The 18,609-nt window shown below is 35.3% G+C and overlaps 1 protein-coding gene across 2 annotated transcripts in view; it reads left to right on the forward strand.

Moving 5' to 3' along the window:
- DOK6 (docking protein 6) overlaps positions 1-18,609 on the forward strand; it is a 411,999-nt gene that overhangs the window by 167,675 nt on the left and 225,715 nt on the right. For both annotated transcript variants that reach the window (XM_060119271.1, XM_060119272.1), the window contains exon 3: positions 4,448-4,562. In XM_060119271.1, the coding sequence (XP_059975254.1) occupies positions 4,448-4,562 (115 nt within the window). The remainder of the gene's footprint in view (positions 1-4,447; positions 4,563-18,609) is intronic.

An 18,609-nucleotide genomic window follows, 5' to 3' on the forward strand; every position in this document is an offset into this window, starting at 1 on the left:
CTAGGAAAACACATAGGGGAAAATCTCCTTGACATTGGTTTTGACAATTATTTTTTTGGATATGACACCAAAGGCTTAAGCAAAGCAGTAAAAATAAATGGGACTAAAGTCATTCTATTCTTTACCATCATACATTCACCCAAATAAGCAAATGAACAAACAAAACATATGTCAATTGTATTTTCATTTTACTTAGAAATCATCTTGATGAAACAATAAAAATAACTTTATTAAATCTTGACCTTTAAGTACATCTTTTTAATACTGTATGTGAAAAGATGGTAAGAACCCATAAAACACATCTGCTACATACTGACATGAAATGATTATCTCCAGGGGGAGCACTTGTGTGATTGTTGAAATTACAAGCAAACTGGCAAAAATATTTTTCACAGAACACCTATTTTAATGAAAGTGTGATTGACAGAAGAAATATGGTTATTCAGACTTGGGTATTTCTCAGACATATTCTCAAAAATGAACTACATGAGCCTGTCTTCAAAGAAAACAATTGACAGTATTTATTAACAAAGCTAAATTTTAAGTTTTCAGATGAAAATTAAAATTTGGGCATCTACTGTGTCTGCATTCTTGAGCTTAACAACTTCTCAAAACTTACAGACTTTTTTGTGGAAACCAAGGGTGATATTGATGAATTTTTTATATTGATAATGAAATATGTTGACATTTATAAGATCTTCATAACTCAGTGAACCGGTGTTTTACCCATAATCAGCCAAAGGTGAAGAGACCTATGGATTTTAATGCAACAGAGTGTAAAGCGTGTATGACACTATGTCAGACCCCCCATGGTAATAACCTTTAAAAGAAATATGTCAACTTTGGAGATAGAATTGAAGAATATCTACAGTTGGCTGAAAATGCTCTTAAACTATTCTTCCCTTTTGCAACTTCATGTCTGTGTAAGGACTTATTTTCTGTATATACTTAATCAAAACCATGTATCTGAATTCAGAAGCAGAAATGAGTATCAAGCTGTCTTCTCTTAAGCCAGACATTGAGTTTTGCAAAAATGTAAAAACATTAACATTCTTTGCCTATTTAAGAAATTTTTTAAAACTTTAGAATAGTATTTGTGTTATCATAAAATGGTTTATTATTAGTTTTAAACACATTAATAAATAAGTTTTGAATACTTTATAAGTACTAATATTTCTTATTGTGATCATTAATAGATATAACCCACATGAACAAAATAGGGCAGGAGAATAAGGTTTGGAAGCTGTCTATATACTTTTTTAACTTATGCTTTAAAATCCAGGTTTCTTGTAACAGTGATTGGTACAGGTGACCAATCCATAAATTGGTTGCAGAAATACAGACTTTCTTTTTCTGTGTTTGTTTGGCTATCACAGGGTTTATCACCATCATTTGTAATATTATCGCCCCAACTATGTTATGAAGTCCTTCAGAAAAAAAATTATATGTTTTTTTCTTTGAACTCTCTACCTCTGGCTCTTATCACTATGAATTCCTTGGGGATTGCTCCTTGAAATAAAAATTAAATAACACCAGGTAGCAAAGTCATCATTTAGGTATGTTTATATTTAGGTTTTACTTCTATCACTTATTAGACCTCAATATTTTAAATTATTTTTTTTTTTTTTTTTTTTTTTTTTTTTGCTGTACGCGGGCCTCTCACTGCTGTGGCCTCTCCCGTTGCGGAGCACAGGCTCCGGACACACAGGCTCCGCGGCCATGGCTCGCGGGCCCAGCCGCTCCGCGGCATGTGGGATCTTCCGGGATCGGGGCACGAACCCGTGTCCCCTGCATCAGCAGGCGGACTCTCAACCACTGCGCCACCAGGGAAGCCCCAATATTTTAAATTATTGACCGTGACATTTATTGACTTAGACTTGAAAAACCAGAATTATTTTCAAGTAATTTTTCCTTTAATTATATTCTGTTGACTTCATATTTAAAGTAATTATTTTAATACTTTATTATTAAACTTTAAAATTTTGCCCTTTTATAGCAATATGAAAAATCAATATTTCAGATATATGGATTGAATTGTTAAATGATGTAATAATTTATTGATATATTTTATTGAAATGCTCTAGGATTTCACAATCTTAATAAAAGTTCATAATTACTTTTGTGTCACATTGTTAGGTTTTAGACTAATAAAAACATTTTTATTTTAAAACATTTAAAGACATTCTTTTAAAAATTGTCTTCATGTAAGAAAATACAAATAGTTTTGTACTTGATGGTAAAATCATATAGTACTGAGAGTGAAAAGTGAGGACAGGAGATTCAAATATATCTTGACCTAAATTGTTATGATTTTAAATATTTTTAAAATATATTTTGAATTAAAGATATATCAAATTCCAAAGGTATACCAACTCCTTAGAAAATCTTCTAAGTATGGTTTTGGTATCTTCTGGTATGATTTTGTAACATTTTATAATCTAGTATAACACTTGAATTTCGTAACCAAGACAATCTGAGAAGTGGAATTTTATGCTCCTCATGAGTATTTTGCTTTCTGGCATCTCTTCAATGTGTTAGGGCACACACTGAAGTGGGTGGCATCGCTCTATTGATCAACAACAAAAAGCCTTGCACTGTTGTGGAAACCAGGATAACAATGTCTGCTTGAAGAGGTTCTCTGCATTTCTAAATGTAAATTTTACAGAAGAGCGAACACTTTGTTTGAACTACATCATCTGTCAGATTGCCTAAGGCACTAAAGTTAGATCTCTAGTGCTTGCTGCATTTTGCTAGGGTATTTATTAATTTCTTCTGTTGATTTTTTGCTATGAGGTGACAAAAAAAGATGTAATCCACAATATCTGTTTCAATATTCTTTTATATTTGTAAATAAACATATTTGGAAAGACCTTTGAGCAGGATAGTAAATGTTTTTATGATATTGTTTGGTACAACTAGATATTATATATAATGTACATAGCAGCATATCACTTTATGCTCACCTGACATAAGTTGCATCAGTTCTTAAGCAACACAAAATCTTCATTGCTTTTAGTCTCTATTTAATTTTGATAAGATCATTTGTTTATTTAAAATTAATAACACTTGAAAATAATATCTCTTTTTAAAATATCTTTAACTTACTATGTTAGAAAAAAATTTGGCTTAAATATTACTTGAGTCAGTTATCAAATCAGTTAAAAATTCAAGAATTTATCATTGAGAACATGCTTTAATGTACTTTAAATATAATATGCAAATCACTGTTCTAAAAAAAAAACTCATCTTTCTCCCCAGAGTATTAGACCTCAGACATTGTAAGATATTAGTGTCTAATTATTCTTTCCTGGAAGAGAAAATGAGTATTTCCAAATAGGTAGGTAGGTAGATAGATAGATAGATAGATAGATGATAGATAGATATAGTATGTGTATAATTCACAAATGAATACATACAGGTGTTTATATATATGCATATATATGAAGCAAATCATTTTTAGTTTAACTTAAAATCACTTATCTTACCCATTTTAATTTTGCATGTTAATCTTAAATGAGATAATGACAAGGAGAGAGAAAAAAACAAATATGAAGAAAAGATGCATTAAAATGAATTTTCCTGCAGTGTAGAATGTAGACAGTAGACTGTAAATTCACTGTGACAAAGAACAAAAGGGCCCCTATGGACAGCCTACACAGCAACACTGAGTGATAAGCATGTTATTTTATGAGACTAGAAGTCTAGATCACTACAGATTTTAAAAGGAAATATGACAAAAAACATAAAGCTCTTTAACAAGTAGCCACATAGTTTTATTTTACAGATATTAGGTGTCATCAGTACAATTGTTAGCCATGAATTGGTCATTTAAACTATTTTTATACTAGTATATCCTAATCAACATCAGAGGTATCATCTTCACAAATAGAGGAGCAAATTTTTTTAAATATATAAGTATATCTGTTTATCTTTTTTCACTTAGAACACTAGTTAGTGATTGATAGTGCTTCTAGGATGGCATTGTGAATCATAAATGGAATTAAGTCATTTCCCTTCATCAAAACCCTTCATTTTCAGTTAAAATGTGTGATAAAGTGAAAGCATTGTACATTGATCAAGTCAAAACTGGTACCCTTGTTAAAGACAAGGTAAATACCCAGTTTCTGCCCACTCTAGCCATCCTCTCCCACCTATGGTTAGGGAGGACTGAGAAACACTTGTTAAGCTCACAGTCCAGGGGCACAGGCTCACTAAAGACTGAGACCTAATGACAAGACTGTGGAACACATCCCTTCGCCCACACCTGACCTCCACATGACTAAAGGCCTATTTACAGCAGTTCCTTTTACCCAGTACATCATACCTGGCTATCAAGTAAAAATAGCCATTGGAAAGTGGCTTAAGACAGTAATAACTGATCATTTTGTGTAAGCACCGATATATAGCATGTACTGTACACTTAAGTTAAAAATATTTTTCTTTCAAGGTAACTGAACTGCACAACATCAAAAATATAACCAGGCTGCCTCGAGAGACAAAGAAACATGCAGTGGCAATTATCTTTCATGATGAAACGTCAAAGACATTTGCCTGTGAGTCAGGTAAGCAATTATAGCCTTGTCTCCAACTTGAAGATATGGAATTGCTTCTGAGACAATAGCCCAGATGGATTAAGATCTACCACTGAATAGGATGGCTTATTGTGATAAGAATGTGCTGTGGAAGGCTTTAGTAAGAAGCTCAGTGTATCTATTTCTACAGATGTTTTGGGTGCTTGTTTATTATGTGTCGTGCTTTTGCTCCCAGGTGGTCTGAGGACTCTTCAGGTTTCCTTTCAAGCTCGGAGAATTAAATAAACAATGCCGGTGAGAAGCTGTTAGGGCAAGCGCATGCTGTGTGTTCTGGTCCTTGCTGAGTGCAGCTGGAGGCAGTTGGTAGCACGATAACAGTGCTGCTGTGCAGGAGTGTGGCACGGCACAGCCACGGTCCCCAAACATTTGAAAACAGAACTTGAGTGATTGGTTGCCTTCATGGATTCTCAGTATTACAGTGAAATACCTTTCAGATTGAATTTTAGCACCCCAGTTCATAAAACACTCTGGCATTATTGAGTCACAAGGCAGGTTATTGTTGGAACTTGCAGTGTTTTTGATTTTGGAATCCCTGTGCTGTGTAATATATTAGTTGGCTTATTATAGTTTTTTAAAGATTTTGCTCAGGGAAATGATGTATTCATTTTATAATGGATGGAAGCAAAAAGCACTAAGGGTTTGAGAGATGTGAATTTCAAATAATAGATGAGTCTTTAGGAGAAGCTTTGTTGAGTAATTTTTTAAAGGGATTAAAGTTTCTGTATTTATGGTTAAAGTTTATAGGTATATTTATTACCGGGTTATGTTATTCAAAAACATAAAGTCACTTTGCCTAAATAAATTGCTCATACCTCCTCACCTACACTTATCTTAGCTTTCCCAAATTGAATTAGAATGTATCAAAGTGTTCCTCTTTCCTTGAATGCCTTTATTCCTTTTATGTACCTTTCTTCACTAGTCATCTGACCTCATTTCATCATTAAAAATTGTCTTTTTGGTGGTTACATGGAAGTCTGTTAACTGGTAATATAAATCCCCATGTGGTAATAGAACCCATCCCAAAGTTGCTGGTGTCATATATTAATATCCAAAAGTATCTGTGCCTTCTTGTTCATTGTTTGCGACTGCACAACCTCAATTTTCTCTGAGCTCTTAAATAATGTTGCATATTAAAACTAACAACAACCAGAGGAGGACCTTCAAGATGGCAGAGGAGTAAGATGTGGAGATCACCTTCCTGCCCACAAATACATCAAAAATATGTCGACATGTGGAACAACTCCTACAGAAGACCTACTGAATGCTGGCAGAAGATCTTAGACTTCCCAAAAGCCGTGTGGCTGACAGGGTCTTGGTGCTCCAGCTGGGGGTCAGGCCTGAGCCTCTGAGGTGTGAGAGCTGAGTTCAGGACATTGGACTACCAGAGACCTCCCGGCCACATGTACTATCAAACGGCGAGAGCTCTCCCAGAGATCCCCGTCTCGATGCTAAGACCCAGCTCCACTCAATGACCAGCAAGCTCCAGTGCTGGACACCCCATGCCAAACAACTAGCAAGACAGGAACACAACCCCACCCATTAGCAGAGAGACTGCCTAAAATCATAATAAGTTCACAGACACCGCAAAACACAGCACTGGACGTGGTCCTGCCCACCAGAAAGACAAGATCCAGCCTCATCTACCAGAACACAGGCAGTAGTCCCCTCAACCAGGAAGCTTACACAGCCCAATGAACAAACCTTACCCACGGGGGCAGACACAAAAAACAACGGTGCAGCCTGCACAAAGGAGACCCCAAACACAGTAAATTAAGCAAAATGAGAAGACAGAGAAACACAAAGCAGATGAAGGAGCAAGGTAAAAACCCACCAGGCCAAACAAATGAAGAGGAAATAGGCAGTCTACCTGAAAAACAATTCAGAGTAATGATAGTAAAGATGATCCAAAATCTTGGAAATAGAATGGAGAAAATACAAGAACGTTTAACAAGGACCTAAAAGAAATAAAGAGCAAACAAAATATGATGAACAACACAATAAATGAAATTTAAAATTCTCTAGAAGGAATCAATACCAGAATAACTGAGGCAGAAGAACGAATAAGTGACCTGGAAGATAAAATAGTGGAAATAATTACCACAGAGCAGAATAAAGAAAAAAGAATGAAGAGAATTGAGGACAGTCTCAGAGACCTCTGGAACAACATTAAACACAGAAACATTCGAATTGTAGGGGTCCCAAAGAAGAAGGGAAAAAGAAAGGGACTAAGAAACTATTTGAAGAGATTATAGTTGAAAACTTCCCTAACATGGGAAAGGAAATAGTCAATCAAGTACAGGAGGCACAGAGAGTACCATACAGGATAAACCCAAACAGAAACACGCTAAGACACATATTAACCAGACTATCAAAAATTAAATACAAAGAAAATATATTAAAGGCAGCAAGGGAAAAGCAACAAAGAACATACAAGGGAATCCCCATAATGTTAAAAGGTGATCTTTCAGCACAAACGATGCAAGCCAGAAGGGAGTGGCAGTACATATTTAAAGTGATGAAAGGGGAACACCTACAAGCAAGATTACTCTACCCAGCAAGGATCTCATTCAGATTCAATGGAGAAATCAAAAGATTTACAGACAAGAAAAAGCTACGAGAATTCAGCACCACCAAACTAGCTTTACAACAAATGCTAAAGGAAATTCTCTAAGCAGGAAACAGAAGTGAAGGAAAAGACCCACAAAAGTGACCCTACATCAGTTAAGAAAATGATAATAGGAACATACATATCAATAATCACCATGAATGTAAATGGATTAAATGCTCCAACCAAAAGACATAGACTGGCTGAATGGATACAAAAACAAAATGAGTATATATGCTATCTACAAGAGACCCACTTCTGACCTAGGGACACATACAGACTGAAAGTGAGGGGATGGAAAAAGATATTCCATGCAAATGGAAATCAAAAGAAAGCTGGAGTAGCAATTCTCATATCAGACAAAACAGACTTTAAAATAAAGACTCTTACAAGAGACAAAGAAGGACACTACATAATGATCAAGGGATCAATCCAAGAAGAAGATATAACAGTTGTAAATATTTATGCACCCAACATAGCAGCACCTCAATACATAAGGCAAATGCTAACAGCCATAAAAGGGGAAATCAACAGTAACACAATCATAGTAGGGAACTTTAACACCCGAGTTTCACCAATGGAGAGATCCTCCAAAATGAAAATAAATAAGGAAACACAAGCTTTAAATGACAAATTGAACAAGATGGACTTAATTGATATTCATAGGACATTCCATCCAAAAACAACAATAATGCACTTTCTTCTCAAGTGCTTATGGAACATTCTCCAGGATAGATCATATCTTGGGTCACAAATCAAGCCTTAGTAAATTTAAGAAAACTGAAATCTTATCAAGTATCTTTGCAGATCAATGCTATGAGACTACATATCAATTACAGGGAAAAAAAACTGTAAAAAATACAAACACATGGAGGCTAAACAATACACTACTAAATAACCAAGAGATCACTGAAGAAATCAAAGAGGGAATCAAAAAATACCTAGAAACAAATGACAGTGAAAACACGATGCCACAAAACCTATGGGATGCAGCAAAAAGCAGTTCTAAGAGGGAAATTTATAGCAATACAATCATACCTCGAGAAACAAGAAAAATCTCAAATAAACAGCCTAACCTCACACCTAAAGCAATTAGAGAAATAAGAATAAAAAAACCCCAAAGTTAACAGAAGGAAAGAAATCATAAAAATCAGATCAGAAATAAATGAAAAAAAAATGAAGGAAACAATAGTAAAGATCAGTAAAAGTAAAAGCTGGTTCTTTGAGAAGATAAACAAAACTGATAAACCATTAGCCAGACTCATCAAGAAAAAAACGAAGAAGACTCAAATCAACAGAATTAGAAATGAAAAAGGAGAAGTAACAACTGACACTGCAGAAATACAAAGGATCATGAGAGATTACTACAAGCAACTCTATGCCAATAAAATGGACAACCTGGAAGAAATGGACAAATTCTTAGAAAAGCACAACCTTCCAAGACTGAAGCAGAAAGAAATAGAAAATATAAACAGACCAATCACAAGCACTGAAATTGAAGCTGTGATTAAAAGTCTTCCAACAACCAGAAGCCCAGGAATAGATGGCTTCCTAGGAGAATTCTATCAAACATTTAGAGAAGAGCTCACACCTACCCTATCAAAGTCTTCCAAAATATAGTAGAGGGAGGAACACTCCCAAACTGTTTCTGTGAGGCCACTATCACCCTGATATTGAAACCACACAAATATGTCGCACACACACACAAAAAAACTACAGGCCAATATCACTGCTGAACATAGATGCAAAAATCCTGAACAAAATATTAGCAAACAGAATCCAAGAGCACATTAAAAGGATCATACACCATGATCAAGTGGGGTTTGTCCCAGGAATGCCAGGATTCTTCAATATATGCAAATCAATCAATGTGATACACCATATTAACAAATTGAAGGATAAAAAACATCTGATAATCTCAATAGATGCAGTCAAAGCTTTTGACAAAATTCAACACCGATTTATGATAAAAACCCTCCAGAAAGTAGGCATAGAGGGAACTTATCTCAACATAATAAGGACCATATATGACAAACCCACAGCCAACATCATTTTCAGTGGTGAAATACTGAAACCATTTCGACTAATATCAGGAACAAGACAAGGTTTCCCACTCTCACCGCTGTTATTCAACATAGTTTTGGAAGTTTTAGCCACAGCAATCCAAGAAGAAAAATAAAAGGAATCCAAATTGGTAAAGAAGTAAAACTGTCACTGTTTGCAGATGACATGATACTATACATAGAGAATCCTAAAGATGCTACCAGAAAACTACTAGAGCTAATCAATGAATTTGGTAAAGTAGCAGGATACAAAATTAATGAACAGAAATCGCTTGCATTCCTATACACTAATGATGAAAAATATGAAAAACAAATTAAGGAAACACTCCCATTCACCATTGCAGCAAAAAGAATAAAATACCTAGGAATAAACCTACCAAATGGAACAAAAGACCTGTATGCAGAAAACTATAAGACACTGATGAAGGAAATTAAAGATGATACAAACAGATGGGGAGATATACCATGTTCTTAGATTTGAAGAATCAACATTGTGAAAATGACTATACTACCCAAAGCAATCTACACATTCAATGCAATCCCTATCAAATTACCAATGGCATTTTTCACAGAATGAGAACTAAAAATGTCACAATTTGTATGGAAACAGAAAAGACCCCGAATAGCCAAAGCAATCTTGAGAAAGAAAAATGGAGCTGGAGGAATCAGGCTCCAAGACTTCAGACTATGCTACAAAGCTACAGTAATCAAGATAGTATGATACTGGCACAAAAACAGAACTATAGATCAATGGAACAGGATAGAAAGCCCAGAGATAAATCCACGCACCTATGGTCACCTTATTTTTGATAAGGGAGGCAAGAATATACAAGGGAGAAAAGACAGCCTCTTCAATAAGTGGTGCTGAGAAAACTGGACAGCTATATGTAAAAGAATGAAATTAGAACACTTCCTAACACCGTACCCAAAAATAAACTCAAAATGGATGAAAGACCTTAATGTAAGGCCAGACACTATAAAACTCTTAGAGGAAAACATAGGAAGAACCGTCTATTACATAAATCACAGCAAGATCCTTTTTGATCCATGTCCTAGAGAAATGGAAATAAAAACAAAAATAAACAAATGGGGCCTAATATATCTTAAAAACTTTTGCACAGGGAAGGAAACCATAAACAAGATGAAAAGACAACCCTCATAGTGGGAGAAAATATTTGTAAATGAAGCCACTGACAAGGATTAATCTCCAAAATATGCAAGCAGCTCATGCAGCTCAATATCAGAAAAACAAATAACCCAATCCAAAAATGGGAAGAAGATCTAAATAGACATTTCTCCAAAGTAGATATACAGATTGGCAACCAACACATGAAGATTTGCTCAACATCACTAATCATTAGAGAAATGCAAATCAAACCTACAATTAGGTAACACCTCACACCAGTAGGAATGGCCATCATCAAAAAATCTACAGATAATAAATGCTGGAGACGGTGTGGAGAAAATGGAACCCTCTTGCACTGTTGGTTGGAAAGTAAATTGATGCAGCCACTATGGAGAACAGTAAGAAGGTTCCTTAAAAACTAAAAATAGAACTACCATACAACCCAGCAATCCCACTACTGAGCATATACCCTGAGAAAACCATAATTCAAAAGGAGTCATGTATCACAATGTTCTTTACAGCACTATTTACAATAGCCAGGACATGGAAGCAACGTAAGTGTCCATCGACAGATGGATAAAGAAGATGTGGCACATACATACAATGGAATATTACTCAGCCATAAAAAGAAATGAAATTGAATTTTTTGTAGTGAGGTGGATGGACTTATAGTCTGTTATACAGAGTGAAGTAAGTCAGAAAGAGAAAAATACCATATGCTAACACATATATATGGAATCTAAAAAAACATAATGGTTCTGAAGAACCTATGGACAAGACAGGAATAAAAATGCAGTTGTGGTGAATGACCTTGAGGACATGGGGAAGGGGTAGTGTAAGCAGAGACGAAGTCAGAGAGTGACATTGACATACATACACTACCATATGTAAAATAGTTGGTGGGAAGCACCCGCATAGCACAGGGAGATCAGCCCCGTGCTTTGTGACCACCTAGTGGGGTGGGATAGGGAGGGTGGGAGGCAGACGCAAGAGGGAGGGGATATGGCGATATTTGTATACATATAGCTGATTCACTGTGTTATACAGCAGAAACTAACACACCATTGTAAAGCAATTTTACTCCAATAAAGATGTTTAAAAAAAAAGAAAGGAAAAAAAAAAAAACTATCAACAACCAGAAAATTGGTTTTCCAAAACAGATAAAAGAACATTTTCTCTATTGTTGGTATGTTTCAATTTTCACTGTTGTTTTACAATTTTTATTTGTACTGAGTTGTGTTGTGGGTACATAGGCAATACCAGAGCATCTTATTTCGGATAAGAATGATATTGAATTATGTTTCTACATAATTCTGAAATTTAGACTCACAGTTGTAACCCAGAGGTCTGAAATTGGAAGCTTTGCTTTCTTTTTTGACAGTGGTGGTAGTTTCATGGTTCATGTAAAATTTTTGAGAAATGAAAGTCTCTTATTTAAAAGAAAATGGCCTTAAATTTCAATGGAAGAATATCCTGACAGTGAGACTGAGGCAAGATCTAAGTGTAAAAATGAAGAACGATTTTTTTTTGCATTTCTTGCAAAGAGTTTTCAACTAGTTTAAATTATGGTTAATTTGAAAGTATTATTTGTTTTTTAAACCCTTTTTTTATGTGTAGATGTAACAGTCTGCTTTTAGATGGTAGGAAAAGTGTTTAAGAAGCCATGGCACATTTTTTTAAAATTGTGTTAACTTCGTGGCATGCCAATGGGAAAAAAGGAAGTACTTAAAAACAAGGAATTTGAGTATTTTTTCTTGCAAATTATGTTTTTCGGATAGATATTAAGATATTAAGATGGAATAGTCTATATCTTTTAATAAAATGACAAAATTACATGGAAAACAGACTCAAACTGAAAAGCAGTCAAATGTGAAAACTAAAATAACAAGATTAAATCCACGATTAAAAGGAGCTCTCACATTTACTTCTAATGAAAATGAAGATTAAAATATACTCTCATAATGGCTATTGAGAATGTGAATTGTTTCAATTATTTTTTTCAAGAAAGCTGACAACTGCCACTATAAACATACATACCTTTGACTCAGTGAACCTCTTTGGGAACATATCCTGTGTATTATACATTATGTGTAATGACAACAGAATTGGAAACAAGTGAATCCCTATCAGGAAAATCATTGAATAAATTATGGTATATCCTTATCATGAAATATTGTGCAATCAATAGGAAGAATTCTAATTAACCCAATTAACTTGAAGACATTTTTAAGAAGTGTAGTTCTTCAAGCAAAACAACCAGCAGAGAAGTATGTAGTGAATAATCCCATTTTGTAAAAGAAAAATTGAAAGAGTGTGTGTTTTAACAAGCATTACCTGGGCCGAGGAGATGATAACAAGGTAGATAGAAAGGAAGATGGGTAAAAAAAAAAAAAAAAAAAAAGGCAAGCAAAAAGGAAAAGTAAGAAAATAAAATGAACAGAAGAAAATACCCAGTATATATAAAATATCCCATTTATATGAAATTATGCATATGTGAATGTTCCCATGAATGTATCCAAGTTTTTAAAAAGTTAATCATCAGGGAAATGCAAATTAAACCATAATAAGGTATCACTGTGCACCTATCTGGATGGCTGAAATTTAAAAAAATAATAGTGATACCAGTAAATGCTTGAGGGGTTGCAGGGACACTGGATCACTCATACGTTGCTGGTGGGAATGTAAAGTGGTCTAGCCACTGTGGAAAGTGTGTGGCAGCTTCTTATAAAATTAAATATGTAATTATTACACAATCCAGCAATTGCACTCTTGGACATTTATCTCAGGGGAAAAAAAAGAAAACTTATGTTCACACACACATATACACCTGTACAAAAATGTTTATAATAGCTTTATTCATAATAGTCAAAAACTAGAAAGAGCCCAGAGGTCCTTCAACAAACTGTGGTATATTCATACTCCTCAGCAGTAAAAAGGAACAAATGTTTGATATATGCAGCAGCCTGGGTGAATCTCAAGTGAATTAGGCCCAGTGAAAAAAAGCTTATCCCAAAAGATTATATACTTTGTGATTTTATTTATACAACATCTGTGAAATGACACATTTTACAAATGGAGGACAGTTTAGTTGCCAGAGGTTAGGGTAGGGGTTTGGGGGTGTGGAGACAGGGAGTGTATGGTCATAAAAGGGTAACACGAACTTGTATTGGACCTGAGCAGTTATCTTGATTGTGGTGGTGCACACACAAATCCACAAGGTGATAAATTGTGTAGAATTTAACACACACACACACACACACACAAATAAGTACAAGTAAAACTGAGGAAACCTGAATAAAATCTGTGGACTTCCAATGTCAGTTTCCTGGTTTTGATGTTGTACTATAATTTTGCAAAATATTAACATTGGGGTCAGAGAGAAGAAAGTGGTCAAAATATACACAGGATCTCTCTGTAGTATTTCTTATTATTACAAGTGAATCTACAATTATCTCAGTAAAACTTCCAGTAAAATACTAGCTCTATATCAGTTATCTGAAGGTCAACTATGATGTATTTTTAAGTTAAAAGACAGATTAGAGAAAGAATTGCAGAAATAAAAAGTGGTATAGTCTAACATGCTAAAAAGAAACTGACAGCAATAACAACAAACAATAAAAATAATCCTAAATGTGTACCTGTGTACCTTGTGTATGATTCATGAGTACAAAGACATGTGTGCACACGTACATACATGCGTGTCTTGCTCCTTCCTAACGTGTAGACCTTGTATGAGCTTCCCCAGCCTACTATGCCCCCCGCACACTTCAACCAACCATCTCTCCATTTCCTTCCATCCTCAGTGTAGGATCTCATGCTTCCTGCCCCTCATCTTAGTATCTCTGCTCTATTCCGCCATAGCACTGGAACTTGGACTTCATGTACCTTGTTCAAAACCTCTCTGCTCTGTAGGATTTTAAGCTCAATGAAGACATAACCCTGGTGTGTTTCTCCTCCTGGAATTACCAGCACCACAGTGCTAATAAAAATTTGTTGAATTAATGAATGAGTAAAGTTTATACTTAAGTTTTGTCATAATGGTATGTTTATCATCTTCCTTTTTCAAAGAGATCATTGTTTTTCAAAACAAGTTTGGGAAACTAATTTGACTGCCCCATAGGAAAAATTATTTAAATTGCCAAATAACAGATTGCTCTGTGCTGTGATGGGGAGTGGGGGGTGGTGATCAGTGTGCTGTGTGTGTGTGTGCAAATCACCATGGCCCACCAGGTCTGCTGTAACAACTATGAATAAAACATTCTTGAATACAAATGAACATTTCTGCATTCTGCCATTCCTTGAAAAGGGAGCCCATGTTCATTGCTTTTTTTTTTTAAATTTTTATTTTTTGGAGTATGTTCAATGCCTAGTGAATAAAGGAACTGATGGCTTAGATGTTGGAAACCCAGAGGTTGGGTAATAGATTCTGTTACCTTCATTAAGGAAAAGAGAAAAGGAAAGGAAGAGCTCAGCTATGTCTGTCTTTGTCAGTATATGAAATCTGAAAAGTTGTCTCCAAATAATTCAGGGCAAGTAATATTTAAATTCTGAACAACCTGGTTCATTTCCTAAATAATTATTTGAAACACTGAATTTATTCTGTAATATAATGAACGTATTTCTATAGTTTTTCCCATTTGAAATTTGTAATGGAATATTCATGAATAAATTTCCCCACATTAAAAACGAAAACTATTTGGGCAAAACCCAAATCCCGATATATCCATAAACTTATTAAATTGTTCAAAAGTTTTGCATAAGTGTTACTTTGTACCTGAAATCCCTGGATATCAGTTAATCACGTTTCAGTTTATTCACATTGTATTTCCCAAATCCTATATCTTTGTGGTTTTTTTTTTTAGAAAATTCATGTAATGTCTGAAACATTTATATTAACATATTTCCATAGAAATACTCAAAGAAAGTTTAGTATTAGTTGTTGTTTTCTTGTTTGTTTATTTTTTATACTGCAGGTTCTTATTAGTCATCAATTTTATACACATCAGTGTATACATGTCAATCCCAATTGCCCAATTCAGCACACCACCACCCCCACTCCACCACGGTTTTCCCCCCTTGGTGCCCATACATCTGTGTCTCAACTTCTGTCCTGCAAACTGGTTCATCAGTACCATTTTTCTAGGTTCCACATACATGCATTAATATACGATATTTGTTTTTCTCTTTCTGACTTGCTTCACTCTGTATGACAGTCTCTAGATCCATCCACGTCTCAACAAATGACCTAATTTCGTTCCTTTTTATGGCTGAGTAATATTCCATTATATATATGTGCCAAATCTTCTTTATCCATTCATCTGTCGATGGGCATTTAGGTTGCTTCCATGACCTGGCTATTGTAAACAGTGCTGCAATGAACATTGGGGTGCAGGTGTCTTTTTGAATTATGGTTTTCTCTGGGTATATGCCCAGTAGTGGGATTGCTGGATCATATGGTAATTCTATTTTTAGTTTTTTAAGGAACCTCCATACTGTTCTCCATAGTGGCTGTATCAATTTACATTCCCACCAACAGTGCAAGAGGGTTCCATTTTCTCCACACTCTCTCCAGCATTTGTTGTTTGTAGATTTTCTGATGATGCCCATTCTAACTGGTCTAACTGGTGAGGTGGTACCTCACTGCAGTTTTGATTTGCATTTCTCTAACAATTAGTGGTGTTGAGCAGCTTTTCATGTGCTTCTTGGCCATCTGTATGTCTTCTTTGGAGAAATGTCTATTTAGGTCTTCTGCCTATTTTTGCATTGGGTTGTTTGTTTTTTTAATATTGAGCTGCGTGAGCTGTTTATATATTTTGGAGATTAATCCTTTGTACGTTGATTCATTTGCTATGGGAGAAACTATTTTCTCCCATTCTGAGGGTTGGCTTTTCATCTTGTTTATGGTTTCCTTTGCTGTGCAAAAGCTTTTAAGTTTCATTAGGTCCCACATGTTTATTTTTGTTTTTATTTCCATTACTCTAGGAGGTGGATCAAAAAAGATCTCGCTGTGATTTATGTCAAAGAGTGATCTTCTTATGTTTTCCTCTAAGAGTTTTATAGTGTCCAGTCTTACATTTAGGTCTCTAATCCATTTTGAGTTTATTTTTGTGTATGGTGTTAGGGAGTGTTCTAATTTCATTCTTTTACATGTAGCTGCCCAGTTTTCCCAGCACCACTTCTTGAAGAGACTGTCTTTTCTCCATTGTATATCCTTGCCTCCTTTGTCATAGATTAGTTGACCATAGGTGCATGGGTTTACCTCTGGGCTTTCTATCTTGTTCCATTGATCTATGTTTCTGTTTTTGTGCCAGTACCATATTGTCTTGATTACTGTAGCTTTGTTGTATAGTCTTAAGTCAGGGAGTCTGATTCCTCCAGCTCCACTTTTTTCCCTCAAGACTGCTTTGGCTCTTCGGGGTCTTTTGTGTCTCTATACAGATTTTGAGGTGATTTGTTATAGTTCTGTAAAAAATGCCATTGCTAATTTGATAGGAATTGCATTGAATCTGTAGATTGCTTTGGGTAATATAGTCATTTTCACAATATTGATTCTTCCAATCCAAGAATATGGTATATCTCTCCATCTTTTGGCATCATCTTTAATTTCTTTCATCAGTGTCTTACAGTTTTCTGCATACAGGTCTTTTGTTTTCCTAGGTAGGTTTATTCCTAGGTATTTTATTCTTTTTGTTGCAATGGTAAATGGTAGTGTTTCCATAATTTCTCTTTCAGATTTTTCATCATTAGTATATAGGAATACAAGAGATTTCTGTGCATTAATTTTGTATCCTGCAAGTTTACCAAATTCATTGATTAGCTCTAGTAGTTTTCTGGTGGCATTTTTAGGATTCTCTATGTATAGTATCATGTAATCTGCAAACAGTGACAGTTTTACTTCTTCTTTTCCAATTTGTATTCCTTTTACTTCTTTTTCTCTTCTGATTGCCATGGCTAGGACTTATATAAGTATGTTGAAAATAGTGGTGAGAGTGGACAGCCTTGTCTCATTCCTGATCTTAGAGGAAATGCTTTCAGTTTTTCACCATTGAGAATGATGTTCGCTGTGGGTTTGTCATATATGGCCTTTATTATGTTGAGGTAGGTTCCCTCTGTGCCCACTTTCTAGAGAGTTTTTATCATAAATGGGTGTTGACTTTTCTCAAAAGCTTTTTCTGCACTATTGAGATGATCATATGGTTTTTATTCTTCAATTTGTTAATATGGTTTATCACATTGATTGATTTGCATGTATTGAAGAATCCCTGCATCCCTGGGATAAATCCCACTTGATCCTGTTTTGTGATCCTTATAATGTGTTGTTTGGTTCTGTTTGCTAGTATTTTGTTGAGGATTTTTGCATCTATATTCTTCAGGGATATTGGTCTGTAATTTTCTTTTTTTGTAGTATCTTTGTCTGGTTTTGGTATCAGGGTGATGGTGGCCTCATAGAATGAGTTTCGGAGTGTTCCTTCCTCTGCAATTTTTTAGAAGAGTTTGAGAAGGATGGGTGTTAGCTCTTCTCTAAATGTTTGATAGAATTCACCTGTGAAGCCATCTGGTCCTGGACTTTTGTTTGTTGGAAGATTTTTAATCACAGTTTCGATTTCATTACTTGTGATTGGTCTGTTCCTATTTTCTGTTTCTTCCTGGTTAAGTCTTGGAAGGTTATACCTTTCTAAGAATTTGTCCATTTCTTCCAGGTTGTCCATTTTATTGGCATAGAGTTGCTTGTAGTAGTCTCTCAGGATGCTTTGTATTTCTGTGTTGTCTGTTGTAACTTCTCCTTTTTCATTTCTAATTTTATTTTATTTTTTTATTTTTATTTTTTTTTCTTTTTTGCGGTATGCGGGCCTCTCACTGTTGTGGCCTCTCCCGTTGCGGAGCACAGGCTCCGGATGCGCAGGCCCAGCGGCCATGGCTCACGGGCCCAGCCGCTCCGCGGCATATGGGATCCTCCCAGACCGGGGCACGAACCCGTATCCCCTGCATCGGCAGGCGGACTCTTAACCACTGCGCCACCAGGGAGGCCCCTCTAATTTTATTGATTTGAGTCCTCTCCCTCATTTTCTTGATGAGCCTCGCTAATGGTTTTTCAATTTTATCTTCTCAGATAACCAACTTTTAGTTTTATTGATCTTTGCTATTGTTTTCTTTGTTTCTATTTCATTTATTTCTGATCTCATCTTTATGATTTCTTTCCTTCTGCTACCTTCGGGTTTTGTT

This window comes from Mesoplodon densirostris, chromosome 15, assembly GCF_025265405.1.
Source record: "Mesoplodon densirostris isolate mMesDen1 chromosome 15, mMesDen1 primary haplotype, whole genome shotgun sequence".
Lineage (NCBI taxonomy): Eukaryota > Metazoa > Chordata > Mammalia > Artiodactyla > Ziphiidae > Mesoplodon > Mesoplodon densirostris.